The sequence below is a fragment of the Cervus canadensis genome, chromosome 6, assembly GCF_019320065.1.
Source record: "Cervus canadensis isolate Bull #8, Minnesota chromosome 6, ASM1932006v1, whole genome shotgun sequence".
In the NCBI taxonomy this organism is placed as follows: Eukaryota; Metazoa; Chordata; class Mammalia; order Artiodactyla; family Cervidae; genus Cervus; species Cervus canadensis.
In genome coordinates, this window is record NC_057391.1 from 79152433 (window position 1) to 79170953 (window position 18521).

At 42.7% G+C, this 18521-nt stretch overlaps 1 protein-coding gene across 1 annotated transcript in view; it reads right to left on the bottom strand.

Annotated features, from left to right (window-relative positions):
* ZFYVE1 (zinc finger FYVE-type containing 1) overlaps nucleotides 1–15721 on the bottom strand; it is a 44183-nt gene extending 28462 nt beyond the window's left edge. The window contains exons 1-2 of the mRNA XM_043472468.1: nucleotides 15476–15721; nucleotides 13184–14125 (exon numbers count right to left, since the gene is read on the bottom strand). Of these exons, the coding sequence (XP_043328403.1) occupies nucleotides 13184–13666 (483 nt within the window). The 5' untranslated portion in view covers nucleotides 13667–14125; nucleotides 15476–15721. The remainder of the gene's footprint in view (nucleotides 1–13183; nucleotides 14126–15475) is intronic.
* Nucleotides 15722–18521: the final 2800 nt, after the last annotated feature.

The window sequence follows — 18521 nt, forward strand, 5'->3', positions numbered from 1 at the left end:
ATGAGGTCACAGAGTCAGACACAACTTAGGAACTGAACAACAACTCTGGTTTTTTCTGCTTTCATTCCATTTTTGCCTGAACTCCAACAAAGAGACAGAACTCAAAGAAACCAAACCAGATTCTCAATCTTGGCAGAACTGGGACCACTATCTCAGAAGGAAACGAGAACTTGATTACTTCATTTAATCTGTAGACAAAAAATATGCTGCTTGCCATTTCAGTAAACAAAGAATGCTGTCTGCCATTCTGGTAAACAACTAATGTTGCCTCCATCAAGCCATAGGTCACTGTAGCCACCCCACCCCTTCTGCCGTGATTCACCCTGAGCGGATTCAGGATGGAAAGCAACAGAATACTGACTCTAGATAGTGGAATAATTTCAATGAGCCCATACTCTTGCATCTTCCCACAGAAAAGCACTGAAATCATTCACTTGAGATTTCTGTTCTTTGTGATTAGCAGTGATCTTTTGATGTTGGACTAGAAAATTTTTCTTTTTTTTTCCCCAGCAAAAACTCCCTTGTATCCTGGTTCCTCCTTCAAACCCTTGAAACAGTTCCTCAAAGCCATCTGGGAGGCTACCCTAGGCTATACTCTGCAGTAAAGTCACCAGGTAAAACCTAATTCTCAGCTTTTAGGCTGTGTTTTTTCTCTGTTGACTAATCAACAAATATGTATCAAGCTTCATCTAGTATCTGGCACTAATCTAATGGTGTAAGACCAATATAAGTATAAAATTTAGGTAACATTTTCCATCTTCTGTAGGAAGGGAAGAAGTAGAAAGTGAGGACACTCTTCTCTGAAAAATCCAGAGCCATTTTCATCATGTTGAAAAAAACTCCAGGCAAAGATTTAAGTTCATGGCCTAATTTTCAGACAAAATTTTACTTAAACAATGTCAAACAGATAAGGAGTCAGTCCACTGTTAAAGTCCAAAACCAAAGGAGGTTCCATTCCAACAGCAAATCCCTACTGCCATAAAGTTCTAGTAAACCTGCTCCCCCAAACCCAGCTAGTTCAGAAAATTACCTTTCATCCTCTCCTCAAAGGACTGTACATTGTTGTGTTTATCCATGCATGTGCCAATCAAGTTTCATGTAAAAAACAATTGTTTCTCAATCAAATGTTTTCTTAAGACCACTAAAGTCACAAGATTGGCTTCACAAACACATTGAGTGCATTTGCTAAGGGCAAAGATCATTTTCTTCCACTCCAGTGTCCTCAAAAGAGTTCCATTACTTGAGAGGTCAGGAATTCTCCTCCCATGTCTTCTAACTACCAGTGGTGCCTCTGACATATGACCTCACAGTGCTGCCTGCAGCTCCTCTAGCAGGAAGGAGAAATGTTTCTATGTAGAGATGATCCACAAAACAAATTCTTTTAGACGGGTCAGTTTTAGCTCCCTGGTCAGTTTCTTTGACTTCACCCAACTAACCAAGTTCAGCTGTCCATTTATACCTGAGTGAAAACCTTTCCAAAGCAATGCTAGCTTCTGGGGATTGCAAATATCACGTCATCCTCAAGACCCACATCATCCTCAAGGAACTCTTCCAAAGAGCTTCCAAATGAAAGATGCCCCCTTTTCAGTGGCATGGCATGGCATACTTATATCTGGCCAGCTATAGAAACAGACGGACGCTCTGGTAAAAGGCTCTGGGATTAGTAGTAACAACTCCAGGCTAGACAGAAGCCGGCAGAGCTGAGCACAGGGAACTATGCTCAATATCCTGTGATAAACCACAAAGGAAATGTTTTAATTTTTTAAAAAGCGAGAGCTCGATTCAGATCCACCTCCACCTAGATCGCGCCAGGGACAAATTTTCTCTACCCTTCTCTTACTCATAGCCTCCAGTTCCCACCCACCACCTCTGTTAACATTTTCCCATTATTCCTGGTTCCAGCTTCCCAGTAGAGCATACTCCAGGCTGGCAAGGGTCTAGGTCGTGCTATTCACCACTGGTGCCCTAACACAGGGCCTGATACACAACAGAAAATCTGTACTTATTTGTTAAGTAAGTGAATAAACACAGCACAGAATGTCTAGATGCTATATTCTCTTTAGGTGAGGGAATGGCACAGTATTACCCCTAAGGGTCCAATCTGGGCACTTCCTTGGCGGTCCGGTGGTTAAGACTGCAAGGGGCATGGGTTCAATCCCTGGTTGAAGATCTAAGATTCCACAAGCTGTGCGGTGTGGCCAAGAAAATATCTTTGTTTAAAGTGGAGGGGTACTTCCCTGGTGGTCCAACGGCTAAGACTCTGCACTCCCAATGCACAGGGCCTGGGTTTGATCCCTGGTTGGGGAACTAAGATTCTACCTGTCTCAACATGAGTTCTCATGTTGCAACTAAGACCCAGCACAGCCAAATAAGTAAAAATATATATTTAAAAAAAAAAGCAGAGGGGTCCAATCTGCCTCTATCACTCACTGACCTCAGAATAACCTTACTCAAAGAGCAAATGCAACATTCAAAAGAACTGAAGGTACTAGTGGTTTTCATTGTAAAATTAAGATAAAAGTGGATACTTTTGTAGTTCTGTATCTTCAGTATTTTAACATGACCAGTCTATGTTACTTTTATAACTGGAAAATGACAATTGTTGCATAAAAAAGACCAAAAAATCACTGCCCTCTGGGATGGACCGCTTAACAGGTACAGGGTTTTCTTCTGGGATGATGAAAATGTTTTAGAACTAGACAGAGGTGGTGGCCGCACCACACTGAATGTACCAAATACCAATGAATCGTTCACTTAAAAATGGTTAATTTAAAAAAAAAAAAAATGGTTAATTTTATGTTACATGAATTAACACCCCTATAAAAAAACAAGTGCCCTCAGAAAGCTTACAGGCTAATGGGAAGAAGAAAGACAATAAACAAACAATATATACGGCAAACAAAATGTCCATGGAGGAGTGAATGAAGAAACTGCAGTATATCTATACAAGGGAACTTCTCTGCAATACAAAGAAATGAACTGAGACATGCAACAACCAGATACCTTCACAAACATGATGGTGAGTGCAAGAAGCCAAATACAGAACAGTACCGAATGATTCTATTTACACGAAACTCTAGGAAAGTCAAATCTGTAGCTGTAGAGGGCAGATGAGTGATTGCTGGGGACGGAAGTCAGAAGGAAACCTGAGGGGATGGAAACGCTCTATACCTTGAGCGTTATGGGAGCTCCAGGGGTACAATCGGTTAGCGTGCGGTACTTACATCTCAAGTGTTGCGGAGGTGGTTACACAGGTGTACACACATTTCTTGAAACTCACAAATCTGTACACTTAAAATGTGTACATTACAGAGACGTCCCTGGCGATCTAGTGGTTAAGACTTCGAGATTCCAATGCAGGGGCCTCAGATTGGATCCCTGGTCTGGGAACCAAGATCCCACAGGCCATGGGACGCAGCCAAAAAACAAAAAAATGGTTTTTGATGTCATATTATATTATGAATAAGTTATACCACAAGGGTTGGTTTTAAGTACATGTTATGTCAAACAATGATAAGCAGAGTGAAGAAAAACCAGGAAAGCGGAGTAGGACTACAGGAACGGCCAGGAGTTGCTCTTTTAAATCTGGTGGTCAAGGAAGGCAGCACTATAAAGCCAAAATCTCTTTAGATCAATCCTTTTTAAAAAAAATGCAGTAAACTCAATCTTCACAGTAGTGAAAGGGGAAGAAACGTACGAACAATCCAAAACAGTACATGAGCAGGAGTTCCCTGGTGGTCCAATGGTTAGGGCTCTGCTCTCTCACTGCTGAGGGCCCAGGTTCAATCAGATCCTTTGTTCGGGAATATCCCCCAAGTGCATGATGGTGTGGCCAAAAAAAAAAAAAAAAGAATATGGTACATAAGCCTAAAGGGATTCCTGGTAGCTCAGCTGGTAAAGAATCTGCCTGCAATGCAGGAAACCCCAGTTGGATTCCTGGGTCGGGAGACGATCTGCTGGAGAAGGGATAGGCTACCCCCTCCAGTATTCTTGGGCTTCCTAGGTGGTTCAGCTCGTAAAGAATTCACCTGCAGCGCGGGAGACCTGGATTTGATCCCTGGGTTGGGAAGATCCCCTGGAGAAGGGAATGGCTACCCACTCCAGTATTCTTGGGCTTCCCTTGTAGCTCAGCAGGTAAAGAATCCACCTACAATGCAGGAGACCTGGGTTGGGAAGATCCCCTGGAGAAGGGAATGGCTACCCATCCCAGTATTCTGGCCTGGAGAATTCCATGGATTATACAATCCACGGGGTCACAAAGAGTCAGACACGACTGAGCGACTTTCACGAAGCCTAAAATCATTTACATGTAGCGATGGAAAGAAATGTTTTTCCCCTGGCAGTGGTAGATTTAACTTCATAATTCATGAAGTAGGGGGAGAAGAAAGGAAGAAATGAGGGAGGGAGAGAGGGAAGGGAGGGTCTAGAGGGAGGGAGGGAAGAGGAGAGAGGGAGAGAAAATTAGGGAAGGAAGGAAGGAAGGAAACAAAAGAAGGAAAGGAGGAGGAGGGAGGGAAGGAAAGAGAAGAAAGGCAAAGCAGGCTGTCTTTCTGGCTGCCTGTGAGGTGATCCAGTTCCAAACAACAGAGCTGACTAAGGACGGGGGAGAAACAAGAGTGCACCCAGTGACCTACCGGCCACAGGCTAAACGCCCGGTCACCAGGACCAGAAAGGGTGTGCACAAAGAATCAGGATCCTCAAACAGTCTCTACTCAGAGACAAGCACAGAAGAGAGCAGGGCCGTCCCAGGAAAGAAGGCCTCGCCATCCCTCCCCAGGCATGCTTCGCCTCTTAATTTTCACCTTAAAGCATTTTTCACAGAGATTACTCAAACTAATAAGGCAGAAAATTGACGCTCAATAAATGATTATGACTGCTGTTGAATGATACACATAAACTGAATTAAACCCTTTAAAAGAAAGGTTATGTGAGATTATGGAAAACGGTTCAGCTATGTATTAACTGGATGACATATTCACCAGGCAGGAGAATGGGCTGAGAAGTAGAGGAATTTCTAGAATACTCTATGACTGCTGAATTGCTTAGGATTATATTCTCTTCTTAACTTGAACCTGGGGTATCTGTCACTACATGCCAGAACCAGGCTCTGTCTGTTCAAGTACTCTAAGAGTCAAGTTCCTGGGAAAGACAGCAATAACCCAGTCACAAGCAGAAGAAAATTAGGAAGGAGGGAAAAAAAAAAAAATCCAGAAGCCATAAGAAAACTGAATTATCCTCCATGAATTCAAGCCAGAGGCCAAGTGCTTACGTATGGTGGGTATACCTCTCTGCCACCACCAAGGATTCCAGCTACCACCAAGTTGACCTCACAAACAGGTCAAAGGGAACCTCTTAATTACTAGCCAAAAGCCATTGGAAAGAGGGGCAAAGTGAACAAAACATCCTCCAAGGAAACACCCACCCTTTCCTGCCTCCAAAAGTTCCTGTGTCCCTTCCCATAGGTCTTTCCAATCCTTCTCGCCTAAAAACTTTCTATCTCTTTCCCTTCTTTGTGGTCTCACCCACTAGGTTTCCGCTGGTTGCCCCTCACAGATCAAATGTGTTCAATACATTTTAGCAGGTCTAACCTCAGCCAGAAATGATCTCTTGGGAGCTGTTCCCAAAGCAGACAGGACTCCCCAGAAAAATCCAGCCAGCCATCAGAAGGCTTCCACATGACACAATCTGCAGGATCAATTCAAGAGTAGTACAGCCAGGAGATGCAGCCACAGGAAAAACAGACACCGCCAACTCAATAAGAAATCTGCCTAATATACTAACCCTGGCTCGAAAAAGCCAAATGTTTACCGAATTCCAGAAAAAAAAAATCAATCACTTCAAGGAACTGACAGACCAGAAAAAAATTAGAATCATACAAACTGGAGGTAACTTGAAATAGTTAAAGATAGGTTCCCTGACAAGCTGACTCAGAGTGGTTTTGATGGCTTGCATGGGTCAAATTTTAAACAGTCCTGGACTAAACAAAATAGCCTCGCAGGTTAAATGCCAGGAGTCTGTTACAACTGAATGAGCCCAAGGCTGAGTGAGCTCACAAGATGCTGAGCAGAAATCAGAAGCATATAATAGGGGTTCTTTCATCTTCCTGTTTGTCTGAGTCATCCTCAACCCTGGTTTCCCAATAATATCATACAATGCCCTCCCCCGACTACTATTACTAAACAAAAGGGGCTTTTACTTGGGTTTCTATGAGTAAAAGGTGGTGGACGGGGATGGAGTCTCTGCTGTTGTGCCAATTACTGCTTATTATTTTGACAGACAGCTCCTAAGCAGATCTATGGGAAGGTTTTTTTGTTACATTTTTTAACATGGCACCTAAAGACCAAGAGTAAATATATTCATATTTTGATCAGAATTTGCCAAAGGGCTAACCAGCCACATCACCAAAATGGGTCCTTACATTATAATAGTTTGACCATTCGAAGAGAAAAATGAGGACATTCCACAAGTTAGAAGATTAAGATCCCCAGGTTCCTGACCTACCGACCGATTAAGTCCTGAGGGGTTTCTGCCAGCTTCTCTGAAACAGAGGTCCTGGGAAGAGCAAGCCCCTGGAAGGTACCCTAGACCAGGAAGCAGAGGACAAGGCCAAGGGGGTCACCCACAGATGCGTCTAAGACAGAAGCAGAATAGAAATGGGACAGACCAGCACAGCCTGTTTGGGGTCAAGGATTCCCATACAGTACAAAAACATCCTCAGCTATTTTCCATTCCTGAATCCCACTAGAATAATGTCTCTTTTAGCCAATTAAAAAAAAAAAAAAGCCAACTCCCAGTGTTCTGAGCCACACTATTCTGGGACTGTAAACAAGTGAAGCAGCCAAACAACGTGATGGGTCTTCTTAAAGGAACGGTCTCAGTGAGATGAGGTCCACCACTGACTTCACCCAAGGACAGGAAGACTCGCCCTGGCCTTCCCTTTCAGACAGGGCTCAAGGCTGTGGATTTCTGAGTCTAGGAAGGCCTACCCCAGGAGACACTTTCTTAAGTGTCTCATGGACCACTCCTGGGTCACTGGGCTTCCCTATCATCCCACATGTTCAGCGGGAAGGGATTTAACTTCCAGAGCTTTTTGGCATGAAGAGCACCCAGCTCTCCTACCGCTGGGGATCAGTTAGCATGAGGATGAAACAGGGGCAACAGACTCTTAGTGTGCTGCTCTGTTCTGCAAAGAGGGCAGTTATAGCAAGTCTGTAGCAAAGAGACAGTGGAGAATGGAGTGGTTACAAAAAGAAAGAAAAACTTGGGGCTTAAGTATTTGTATATACATATATTAGATGTGTATCTGTGTATATACAAATGTATAATTTTATTATATACATATACAGTATATGAATTTTTTCACCATTTCTGTGACTAGAAATATTTCAGCAAGACAAGATGTCTGAATCCCTCACAAGACTCAACGAAGAGGAAAATACTACCCCCTACCTCCATTAAGAACTCTAATTGTTAGGACTTTATTCTTCTAACCTTTGAGTTATTTGCTAAGGGCGTTGTCTCTAACTTCAAGAGACTATAGATCTCTTGTCAGTGTGAATCATTTACTTATTGTGAGTTTCTAAATAATGGACCCATGAGTCTCTGGTTTTCCAAGTACAGTTCCAGTAATGTCTAGAAAAATCAATGAATACAACACAGAAGGTCTAACCATTTCACTAGAGAGGTTACAAAATATGCCAAAAGATAATACTGATTTCAGCTAAATTACTTCTGAGGAACAGAAAAAACCAGAAGAGGGAAGAAAAAGTGGTGTATTGGTTAAATGTTTTCCACTTCACTGGAATCCAGGTCTCCTATCAGAACAAATCTTCATCTCTTAGATCAGTTTCAATTTTAGCACGCTTGACATTTTGTACCAGGTTATTCTCTAGGTGGGGGTTACTCTGTGCATTTTAAGATACTCAGCAGGACTCTGGCTTCTACCCACTAGCCAGGAGCACATAATCCCTGATCCCCCAGCAGTGACAATTAGAGGAGTCTCCAAACATCACCAAATGCCCCCCCCAACCCCCACCCCCGGGAGGGAGGGGGTGCAAAATCACCCTTGGTTGAGAACTACCTTGCTAGATAATAACAAATGAGATTACTTTAACTTTTTCTTTACTATGTGAACTGAGTTCTTAAAAGTTTTATCAATATAAGTCTGGGGTTTTAACAATTTAAACCTGGGGTTTTAAGTAGGTTTAAGTGTGTTATTTGCACAAACCAAATGCCTAGGAGTCACTACTGAGTTCTCTCACTCCTTCACTCGCCCACTCAACATACCAGCATTCCTGTTTCACATCCAAACTTTGTCCCAAATTCATCAATGTCTTTCCACCTCACCACGACAATGATCACACCAAATCCAGGCTCCTTCTCCCCCTGCATCTACTACAGCCTCCTAAGTGGGTTCCCTACTTTCCTCTTGCCCTCTCCTAGACACTACAATGTAGTCTTCACACCAAAGGCAAGAGCATCTCTAAAAAACTTCTATCAGCGCAAGTGACCTTCTAGCATAAAGCAATCTGGTGCATCCCATGACACTTAAAATCCACACTTATTTTCACGGCCTACAAGGCCCTGCAGGATCCGGCAACTGCTTTCCTCTGCACCTCCATCCTCATCATTCTCTGTCGGCTCACTCCAGCAACATAGGCATTCTTTCTCTACTCAAAGGTGCCAGCCCACCTGCTTTCTGTTCTTATTCTCCTCTGTCTGGAGGTCTATTTCCCCAGGTAGTATTAGCCATCAGGTCTTTGCTTTAGAGTCACCTCTACAATAAAACCTCCCCTGACCATCTGGCAAAAGTGGCTTCTCGGTCACTCTTCCTTGATTATACATCTAAACCACCTTTTTTATGTGTTTTACATGTGTGAACTTTGCTTTCCTCCCTTAATGGTAAGCTCTCTGACGGCATGGACCAAGCCTTATTTCTGGAGCCTAGGAAATGACTGGCACCAGCATATATACTCCATAAATGTGATGAAATGAATGAAATGTCTTTGGCTAGTAGGCCAAATGTGTCCATTTAAGAGCCACCAATGAGTTCCTGCTTCTGAGACTAAAAGTCAATCTCTCCCCAAATTTGCCATTCCAGTATACACTCAAATGGCAACGGGTTAATGATAAAATTGTCACCTCCAAAAGGAAGCTTTTTGTCCTTCCAGGTTTTCCAAAAGAAACTAAATAATACTCAGATCACAAACAACAAATCTTAGGAGATTCTAGGCCAGAGAATTTGAGGGAACCTCACATAACGTAACAGCCTACAAGCTGCTAAAATAATCCTTATGCACTAAACCGAAAATGACCAAAGCCCACAAATGCCTAGAAACATGCAGAGAAAAACAAAATTGGGGCCTAAATCATGAAATCTTCACTGATATGAGGAAGGAGTTCTTCAATGCTAACAATCTTGCATTTACATAGAGCTGTGTTTCATTTGATCCTCACCGTAGCCATGAGGAATTGGTGAGCTGATGCTACTGACCAGAATGAAGTTTGATTAGAAAGTTTAAACGACTTGGTGAGAGAGAACAGAAGTATCATGGCACAAGGATCTTGGAGCGTAAATCCTCTGCAACTTACTGTAACTTGATCTTGGGAAGTCATTTCATCTCTCTGTGTCTCAGTGTCCTCATCGAGAAAATACAGTGCTTCTAGATGAAATGCTGTTATTCCCTAAAATGCATATGTTGAAATCCAACTCCCAACGTGACAGCACTAGGAAGTAAGGCCTTTGAGAGGTGATTCAGTCATGAGGGTAGAAATCTTATGAACAGGGTTAGTGCACTTATAAAAGACACTCCAGAGAGCTTCTTCCTGCAACGTGAGGACACAGTGAGAAGACAGCTGTCATGAACCAAACACTCATCAGACACTGAATCTGTCAGTGCCATGATTTTGAACTTCCTAGCCTCTAGAACCATGAGAAATAAACTTCTGTGACTAAACCTCCCCATCTATGCTATTCTATTATAGCTGCCCAACTGACTAAGACATACAACTTACTTCATAGGCTGTGGTAGGGTGAAATTGCCCCCACCCCACCTCCAAAGATGCCCTCATCCTAGTGCCTAGAACCTGTAAATATGTCTGTCACTTCAGAGGGCAAAAAGGCTTTGCAGATATGACTGAATTAAGAACCTTGAGGTGGGGAGATTATGCTGGATTATCCAAGTGGATCCAACGTAACCACAAGGATCCTTGCAAGAGGGAGGCAGAAGGGCCACAGGCAGAGAAGCAAGTGACAGCAGAAGAGAAAAGATGGAAAAAAGGATTAGAAGATGTTAACACTACTAGCTTTGAAGCTGGATGGTGGGGCCACAAGCCAAAGTATACAAGAGGCTTCCTGAAGCTAGAAAAATAAGGAAACAAATTCTTCCATAGTCTCCAGAAGGAACACAGCCCTATCAATCCATTTTAGGACTTCTGATCTCTGACCTATAATAAAATAAACTTGTGTTGTTTAAGTCACTAAATCTGTGATAATTTGTTACAGCAACAGTAAGAAACTAATACAGAGCTATTTATCACAGGATTCGACGAGCTCAAATGCTATGCACAGTGCCAAGTACCAAAGTAAGAGCTCTTTAAATTTTAACTATGATGAGCCAAGACCAGAACCCAGGGGAGATTCAGAGAAGCACTGCAGGAACAAAGAAAATAAGGTTCAGAAATTTGGTAGTATCGATCTAAATTCAAAATGCACATATCATTTGACAAAGATTCCATTTCTAAATAGATTTATAGGATATTCAATACATCCTTAGTTGCAACAACTCAAATATCCTGTATTAAGCTAAAATTATCATTCAACCGAGTACTAGGCAGCCTTTAAATAATGCGGTAAACCCCAATATGCAGATAAGGAAAGTTCTACAAGACGTACGCTTTGATGAAAAACAGCCAAGGACAGAACAGCAAGTATATTAGATTCCCTTTTTGTTGAAAAATTTAAAGGATGCATACATATATTCATAAGCATACGTGACAAAAATTCTAGAAGGGCACATAGTTAACTGTTAATGGTGAATGTTCTAACAAAAGAGACCAAGAGCATGGAGTAGGAGGGGAACTCTTGTCATTGTATGTTCTTTCATATGGTTTTAGCCTTTTTACTAAGTATGTATGTGATATGCATTTCTAAAAAACTGAGGCTGAGATGTGACATCACCAATCAAGTATTTATGGGCTGACGCATCCACCATTGTATGACCCAGGGCACAACACAGGGTCTTGCTCTCCAGGAGTTCACAATCTAGCTGAGTTCATCATCTAGATTTATATCAGACAATCACCTCTCTAATTGTTTGACGTTCACATTAGAAAAGGGAACCAGACACTTTCTCCATGTACTTTTCCACTATGACTCTATGAGAACAAATCACCACCTAAAATTCTCATCTAATCCATTAGTCCCAACCAAAGCTGCTTGCAATTAATAAAATGTTATTTCCTGGGAAGTAGTCAATGTTTATGAAGGAGAAATCTTTACAGAACAACCCAATTATAATATACATATATATATAACACATTACAAGAAAAAAAGATGCACAAACAGTTGGATTTGTCTTCTTTGGTATACATTCTTCTATTTTCTTAATTCTCTATTAAGAAATATGCATCAATGCTACGAAAAGAAAATACAGACTCCTCCCCTCAAAAGACACTCTTTTTGGTGTTGACACAATATCCATGAGGATTACTGGTCATCCCAAATCTTCCTCTCATTTTGTGAAGCTGACAACACTGCAAAGTATTCCACATTAAAGAGAACCGGTGGCAAAACCAACAAGAATCATCCAAATCCAAGTGTTCCATTTATAAATATTTAGTCCACACTGTCACCCAATTAGACAATAATCCATAAAGGAGACATTATTGCTAACAAGGGAGGCAGAAGGGGATCTGGGTCACTCTTCCATAACTCTATTAGTTCCTTTCAACCAAGAAAGAAAAGCCTGTGTTAGCAAAGTATTTAGCTGACAATACATGTACATAGAAATCATGATGCAGTTCATCTCCATAATCTTATCTAAGGAGCAAAAAGACAGATGAAAAATATTCAAGGGTAATTAGAGAGTTTCCAAGTGGTAACTTACAAACGTACTCCTCCAATCTGGAGGCTTGAGGAGTCATCACAGCTAAAAGTACTGAATGTACCACAAACACTCCCTGATACAGACAAATACAACAAACTGATGCTGACTCCAAATGCCAGGCCCGTTGATAAGAGCCTTTCCATTTCCATTCCTAATTTCTTTGAATCCTCTCAATTGCTACTACGATGTGGAAGTGAAATTGAGGCATGGAGTTTAAATAACTTATCCATGGTTATAGAGTCAGTGAGTGAAGCCAGGATGTGAATTCAAGCAGTCTTCATTCGAAAGTATAGACATGATAATGATACTAGCTTCAATGGAAAGTATAAACATTTATCTACCCCCTTTCCCAATCGGCCCAACTGTCATACGCTTTCATCTCCCCAACTTGCTCCTATCACTCACCACCCTCTCCCTAGCTCAGAATTAAATCAAATATTCTCCAGTCCTGTAACCACAGATGCCCTTACTGGCCTCTACTGCTCAGAAGCCAATATACGAGAATAAGAGCCCATCTGGAGAGGATACTACCCCTAAGAAATGCCCACTTTTCAAAGACCTGTCTCCCAATGGAGCTAGCAGGGTTATGACTTGCAGCCTTCCACTCCCCTGGGACCCACCGAAAAAGTCAGTGTTTCTTTCCCTGTACAGTTTCTCCTCATTCACATGGCTTCACAACTTACCAAAGTGCTCTCATTCAGAAAGTGGTTCTAAATCAGTTCCTTCTGATAATAACCCTAATAATAATAAAGACAGCTATCATATACTGAGTATTCATTATCTAACAGGCTTTACAAACACTGTCATTTCTTCCTCACAACAACCCGATGAAGTAGGCACTGTCCCCAGTTTACAGGTGAGAACATTAAGACTCAGAGAGGTAAAGTATTGATAATTCAGCCCAAGGTCATGCAGCTGGTAAGTGACTGAACCTGACTCCGTGCAACTTAAGCTTTCGGAAGTCTTGCCTCTTAGCGATTAAAATGTGAGCTCCTCCTGGACATTCCCTGAGAGTCACCTGCCAACAACACATCTCCTCCACTACCACATGAATCCTACTATCACTGAGCGCTTACCTGAATTTCTTCATTTTCATCTACCAAGAGGAAACTCACAACCTTCTCAGTCATCTTCTTCCTCTTGGTCTCCTCATCCATCCCTTCTTCTTCCAGCAACTCCTGGACCTTAGTGACATGGTACACAGTAACGGGGTGCCTCCTTTTGTTACCCCCAGAATGAGTCCTCTTCTGGCACTCCAGGCACAAGTTGATTTTACAGGTCTGGCACCTCACCACTGCCCTCTGCTTCACACCTGGAGAGTGCCCATTGGGGCCCTTGCAGGGGTCACAGTAAGGGACATGGCCAGCTTTGAGTCTGATCCGCTCATGGTTTCTCAGGCGCTCCTGCCGATGGAGTTCCTCCTCACAACGGAGACACTGCAGGCTGCAACACTCATCACACTCGAAGACAGCTTCATCAGACCCGCTGCAGGTGTAACTCTCCTGGCACAGCAGCCCCGGGTTCAGGCCCTTCTCTGCTGGGGAAGTCTGGGCACTCATATTCAGACTGGAAGGAAACCACCTACCGTGTAACGGTAACTGGGCTTTCCCCAGGGGAAGTGAAGACAGAGGTGTCCAGTCTGAAGACTGCACACAACTTCCACAGGGTTCTGAATACCCTAAAAAAAGTGTTTTGTTTTGTTTTTAAAAAAACAATTAATGTCCTATTAGAATTCTTCACACACTCACAAATGTTCCAATGTTTAATTTTCTGCCTCTAAGACTCTTGAATCAGCAGCAACGTTGATTTGGTTTGATAGTTTCATCCTCCATAAAGTGCAGGCAAATATGTGGTCAAAATCAACTTGAAAGGGTCTTTTATGGCTATCTGAGAGAGATCTGATGGATTTACTGAGGTGGGCTCATGGGTGGGGCCTCAGCCGCAAGGTTTTGGTAATGAAAGCGTGGTCAGGAGCTTTTCAATATTATCCAACCTCAAGTCAATATTTCTGGGGATACCTAGAATAGAGGCAGGAAAAGTATTTCACTCATCTAAAAGAAGTGCACCTTTACAAAAAGAACAAAAAGATTGTGATTAAATATGAGGCCAAAACTCCCAAGAGAAATTTCATTCTTGAAAGTTAAACACTGACTCATTCTGATCCTAGAAATTTCTCCTCAAAATCATGATTAAGGCTGTTCCTTTTGAAAACAACAACTACCTCTAGGATCAAAGCACTTAAGAGACTCTCGCTTTATTTCCCAGACTGAAATTCTCTGTTCCCTGAGTTATTACATTCAGAATCAAAAGCACTAAGCAAACAGTCCTTGAAGGGACAGCCTTCTGCACCCGTCCCTGCACTCCACAATTGGGAGAGGTGAAGAAAGATGCCTGTAAAAAGCTACAGGAGCAATAATAATAAACTCTAGCTCCATCAAAGTCCTGGGCAGGTCCAAAGACCCTTGTAACTGGGCTGTTTCAACTCTAGACAGATGCCTATTAAGGACTCTAAACCTGGAAACAGTCACCATTCTATGGTGCTTAAAAACAATTATTGTACTTCCTTTCGTCCTTTTCTCTAATTGCAAAAATAGGGAGCAACAGGAGACAGAATTCCTTCACTATGGCCCACTGCAAAGCCAGACGTGCAGTGAGTTAAATAATTTTTCTCTTTGTCACTCAAAACCCAACTTTAAAATAACTTTAAAAAAAAAGAAAGAAAGAAAAATAAGTGGGGCAAGAAAGGGGCTTTTGTCCCTTCTACAATCATATTTCTAACTCCCCTTCGTCTGGACACACATTCTAATGCTCCAATGAAATGTAAAGCCCTCCTCTCAGGTATTCACTCCTCCCATACAGAAATCAATCTATCCATCTAATTTTTAGATAAACAGAGAAGGCGAAAGGAATGACTAGGAGACCTTATTTACACCCTAAACACAGGCGTGCCCAAGCAGCTCCCGCAACGTTAGCAAAAATCAAAATTGTCACAATTGATTAAAAATGTAAAACCAACCTTCAAAAGGAACCTCTCCGCCCACCAGGACCCAAGCAAACAGCCTGCCCACTCGGCCTCCCACCTCGACGCCTCTCCCCAGCCGGGGATTTCTCACCCTTCCTTCCTCCCAGGCAACACCACCTCAACCCAAGGGGCTGGAGCAGGATCTAAGAACAAAGAAGGTCCCCCCAAATCTCCCCCACGCTGGCAGAGACCAGAGTCGAATCTATTGTTTATACCACCCCACCCCCACCCCAGCCGCACCCGCCCCCCCCTTCCTCCCGGGGGCAGAGGGAGCTCCAGGGCTCTCTCTCGCCCGGCGCAGGGCCGTGCCCTTCCCTCCCCGACCGCGGCGGCCCGGGAACCCCACCACTAAGCAGTTCTGGCGCGGCGAGGCGGCGTCCGGGAACCACGGGGCGCCGGTGGAGGCGGGGGCTGTTCTTCAGGGCACCGGTGGATCCATCCTCATCTCCATCTCCGCCCCCCCCTCCTCCTTCGCTGTCTCCCGGGCTTCCTCCTCTCCTGTTGTCAGTTAGGATCAGCTGATCGGAGTGAACTTCTCCCTGCTCGGACTAACAGGAAGGCATGAGCGCTGCAGCCCACTGAGGGAGGAGCGGGAGAGGTGGAGCCTGACAGCGGCGAGGGCGGAGAGGTGTGCGCACAGCCTCCTGGGAATTGTAGTTCCTCGGAGTGGCACCCTTCCCCAACTTCCCGGAAGTGAAGCCTCTGAATGACTACAACTCCCGATACGGAAGACTCTGCTCCTGCGAAGAGGCGCTAGAGACAGGCCCTCGAGCATTATGGGACTTGGAGTTTTTGCGCTGACTGCGGTTTCCGCAGGTTTCAGCACGTTGTTCTGGGTAGTGGCCAGAGAAGGAGTGGCTCTAAATTAGAGAACTGATGTAATATGTAGTATAGGCCAGGCAAATAATTCGATTTCAAGTAACTTTTATTGCGCACCATTCCTTTAGAAATGTGTTAAAAACAGGCAGTCTCCAGTTACCCAATTTCGTCTTGCACAAACTAAGACCAGAAAGAATTTATATGAGAATATGAGTAGTCTTGGAATGTTCTGCAAGCCAAGCATTAATTTTTTTTCTCCATTAATTTATTTCTCTGACCTTTCCTTACTTACCTTCAGAACTTCCGAGTTTTAAATCGGCTTTTGGTTAGAGAGGGGTACATTTATCCAGGTAAATTTTCAGGCTACAATACAAGCTAATGGTTAACACTGTTACCTGTTTTTTTGTTTGGGTTTTTTTGTTTTGTTTTGTTTTGTTTTTTTGGAAATTGTCTTTTATTCAGTGTTTTCACTTTTTGTCTTTTCTGCTGTTTCTTAGAACAACACCGGAAGAAAGCCTGGTGTAAAGAGCACTGGTCTGAGGGGCTGAAGACTGTGATTGTTCTAAAAAGCTCCTGGGCAAATCATGCAACTCTCTATGAAATAAAAGGACTGTATCAATGGAATCTCCAAGGTCCCTGCCAATTCTCATGTTATCTGACTCTGTCTTGATAATTGTTAACCCAGGAGAGAAAGCGATGGTTAAGTGACTTGCCAAGGTCATAAAGCAAATAATTGACAAAGCTGGGACAAGAACCCATCTCCTTAATTAAAGTGAGATAATTTTTTACCTGATGATTCAAGGGACATAGTTAGACCAATAGTAAAGCCAAATCTACATAACAAAGTATAAGTTATTTGTGAGGGTTAAATTGCTGAAAATTATGTTTTCAAGACTGGACAGATAGTCAACAGTTAGACTAACAACAAAACTTCGTTGAGAAATGCCACATCACAAATCGAGATGCTAAGAACTAAGCTACCTGTAGCAGTTTGTAATTTTCAGGTTTTAAAGGGAGAAGAGGAAAAGAGGGATTTTAGAAATGAACTTAAGATAAAAGATCTTGAGCTAAGCTCTAAGGATTGGCTAGCATGTCACAAAATTTCCCTAGGTTTTATTTCTAACCTACCACAATCATTTTTTATAATCTTAATAGTTTGCTTCATACTCCTAAGCATAAAATGAGGATATTAATATATTTTGAGGAGAAAATGGTATTTAAGTAAATAAGTGAAGTCGCTTCAGTCATATCCGACTCTTTGCAACCCCATGGACTGTAGCCTTCTAGGCTCCTCCGCCCATGGGATTTTCCAGGCAAGAATACTGGAGTGGGTTGCCATTTCCTTCTCCAAAGTGGTATTTAATCCTTTTTAAAACTTTAAATGGTATTTAATCCTCCAGTACTTTGGCCACCTGATGCGAAGAGCCAACTCACTGGAAAAGACCCTGATGCTGGGAAAGATTGAAGGCAGGAAGAGAAGGGGACGACAGAGGATGAGACGGTTGGATGGCATCACCAACTCGATGGACATGAGTTTGAGCAAACTCCGGGAGATAGTGAGGGACAGGGAACCCTGGCATTCTGCAGTCCACGGGGTTGCAAAGAGTAGGACACAACTGAGAGACTGAGCGACAACAACCGGGAGATAGTGGAGGAGCCGGAGGAGCCTGTGTGCTGTAGTCCGTGGGGTCGCGTGGGGACTACAGATTTGACTTAGCAACTGAACGACGACAAACCTAGTGGTTAACTCTGGGAGGGAGCTGATATGATCAGGGCACATGGTAGGCATCTGGGTGTTTGTTGGTAGTGTTCTACTCTTGACCTTCGTAGTAGCTATACCAATACTCACTAGAGTTTGCTTTACACAATTTATATGTTTTTTGTACTTTCCCATTTGTATACATTGCAATACAATACAGTTAGTCGCTCTGTGCAACCGCATGGATTGTAGCCCACCAGGCTCTGCTGTCCATGTAATTCTTTAGGCAAGAATACTGGAGTGGGTAGCCATTCCTTTCCCTAGGGCATCTTTCCAACCCAGGGATCGAAACCGGGTCTCCTGCAGATTCTGAGCCACCAGGGAAGCCCATTTGTATATCTCACTATAAAAAATAAAATTTAAAAATTTTAATTAGAAAAAACTGAATAATGCAAAAGGTGACAGGAAAGTAGAACCTACGAGGTAAGCAAGCCAAGCTTTTGGACTTACTGATTTCCTTAGGTCACTCAGCACAGCATTTTAAAGGTCTTTTTTTTTTTTTTTTAAAGGTCTTAACCCCAACAAGACATACAAAACAAGTAAAAGGTTTTCAGGTTTGTCGTTTTAAAATATGATAATCTATTTCATCAAATTATGTTTGAGTCCACCAACCTATGAGCTATATTTTCCTTCCAGTAGTTAAGGCAGAAGTTGTGAATCAAACTGCCTTAATCAATAAAAGAAATGATTTGGTTCACATAATTGAACAATCTGGGGATTATCATTTCTGCCAAATCTCAATCTTGGCGTCAAATAACATATTCAAGATCTTATTTCCTTCTCCATTTCTCATCTTTGAGAAATGCGCTCAATT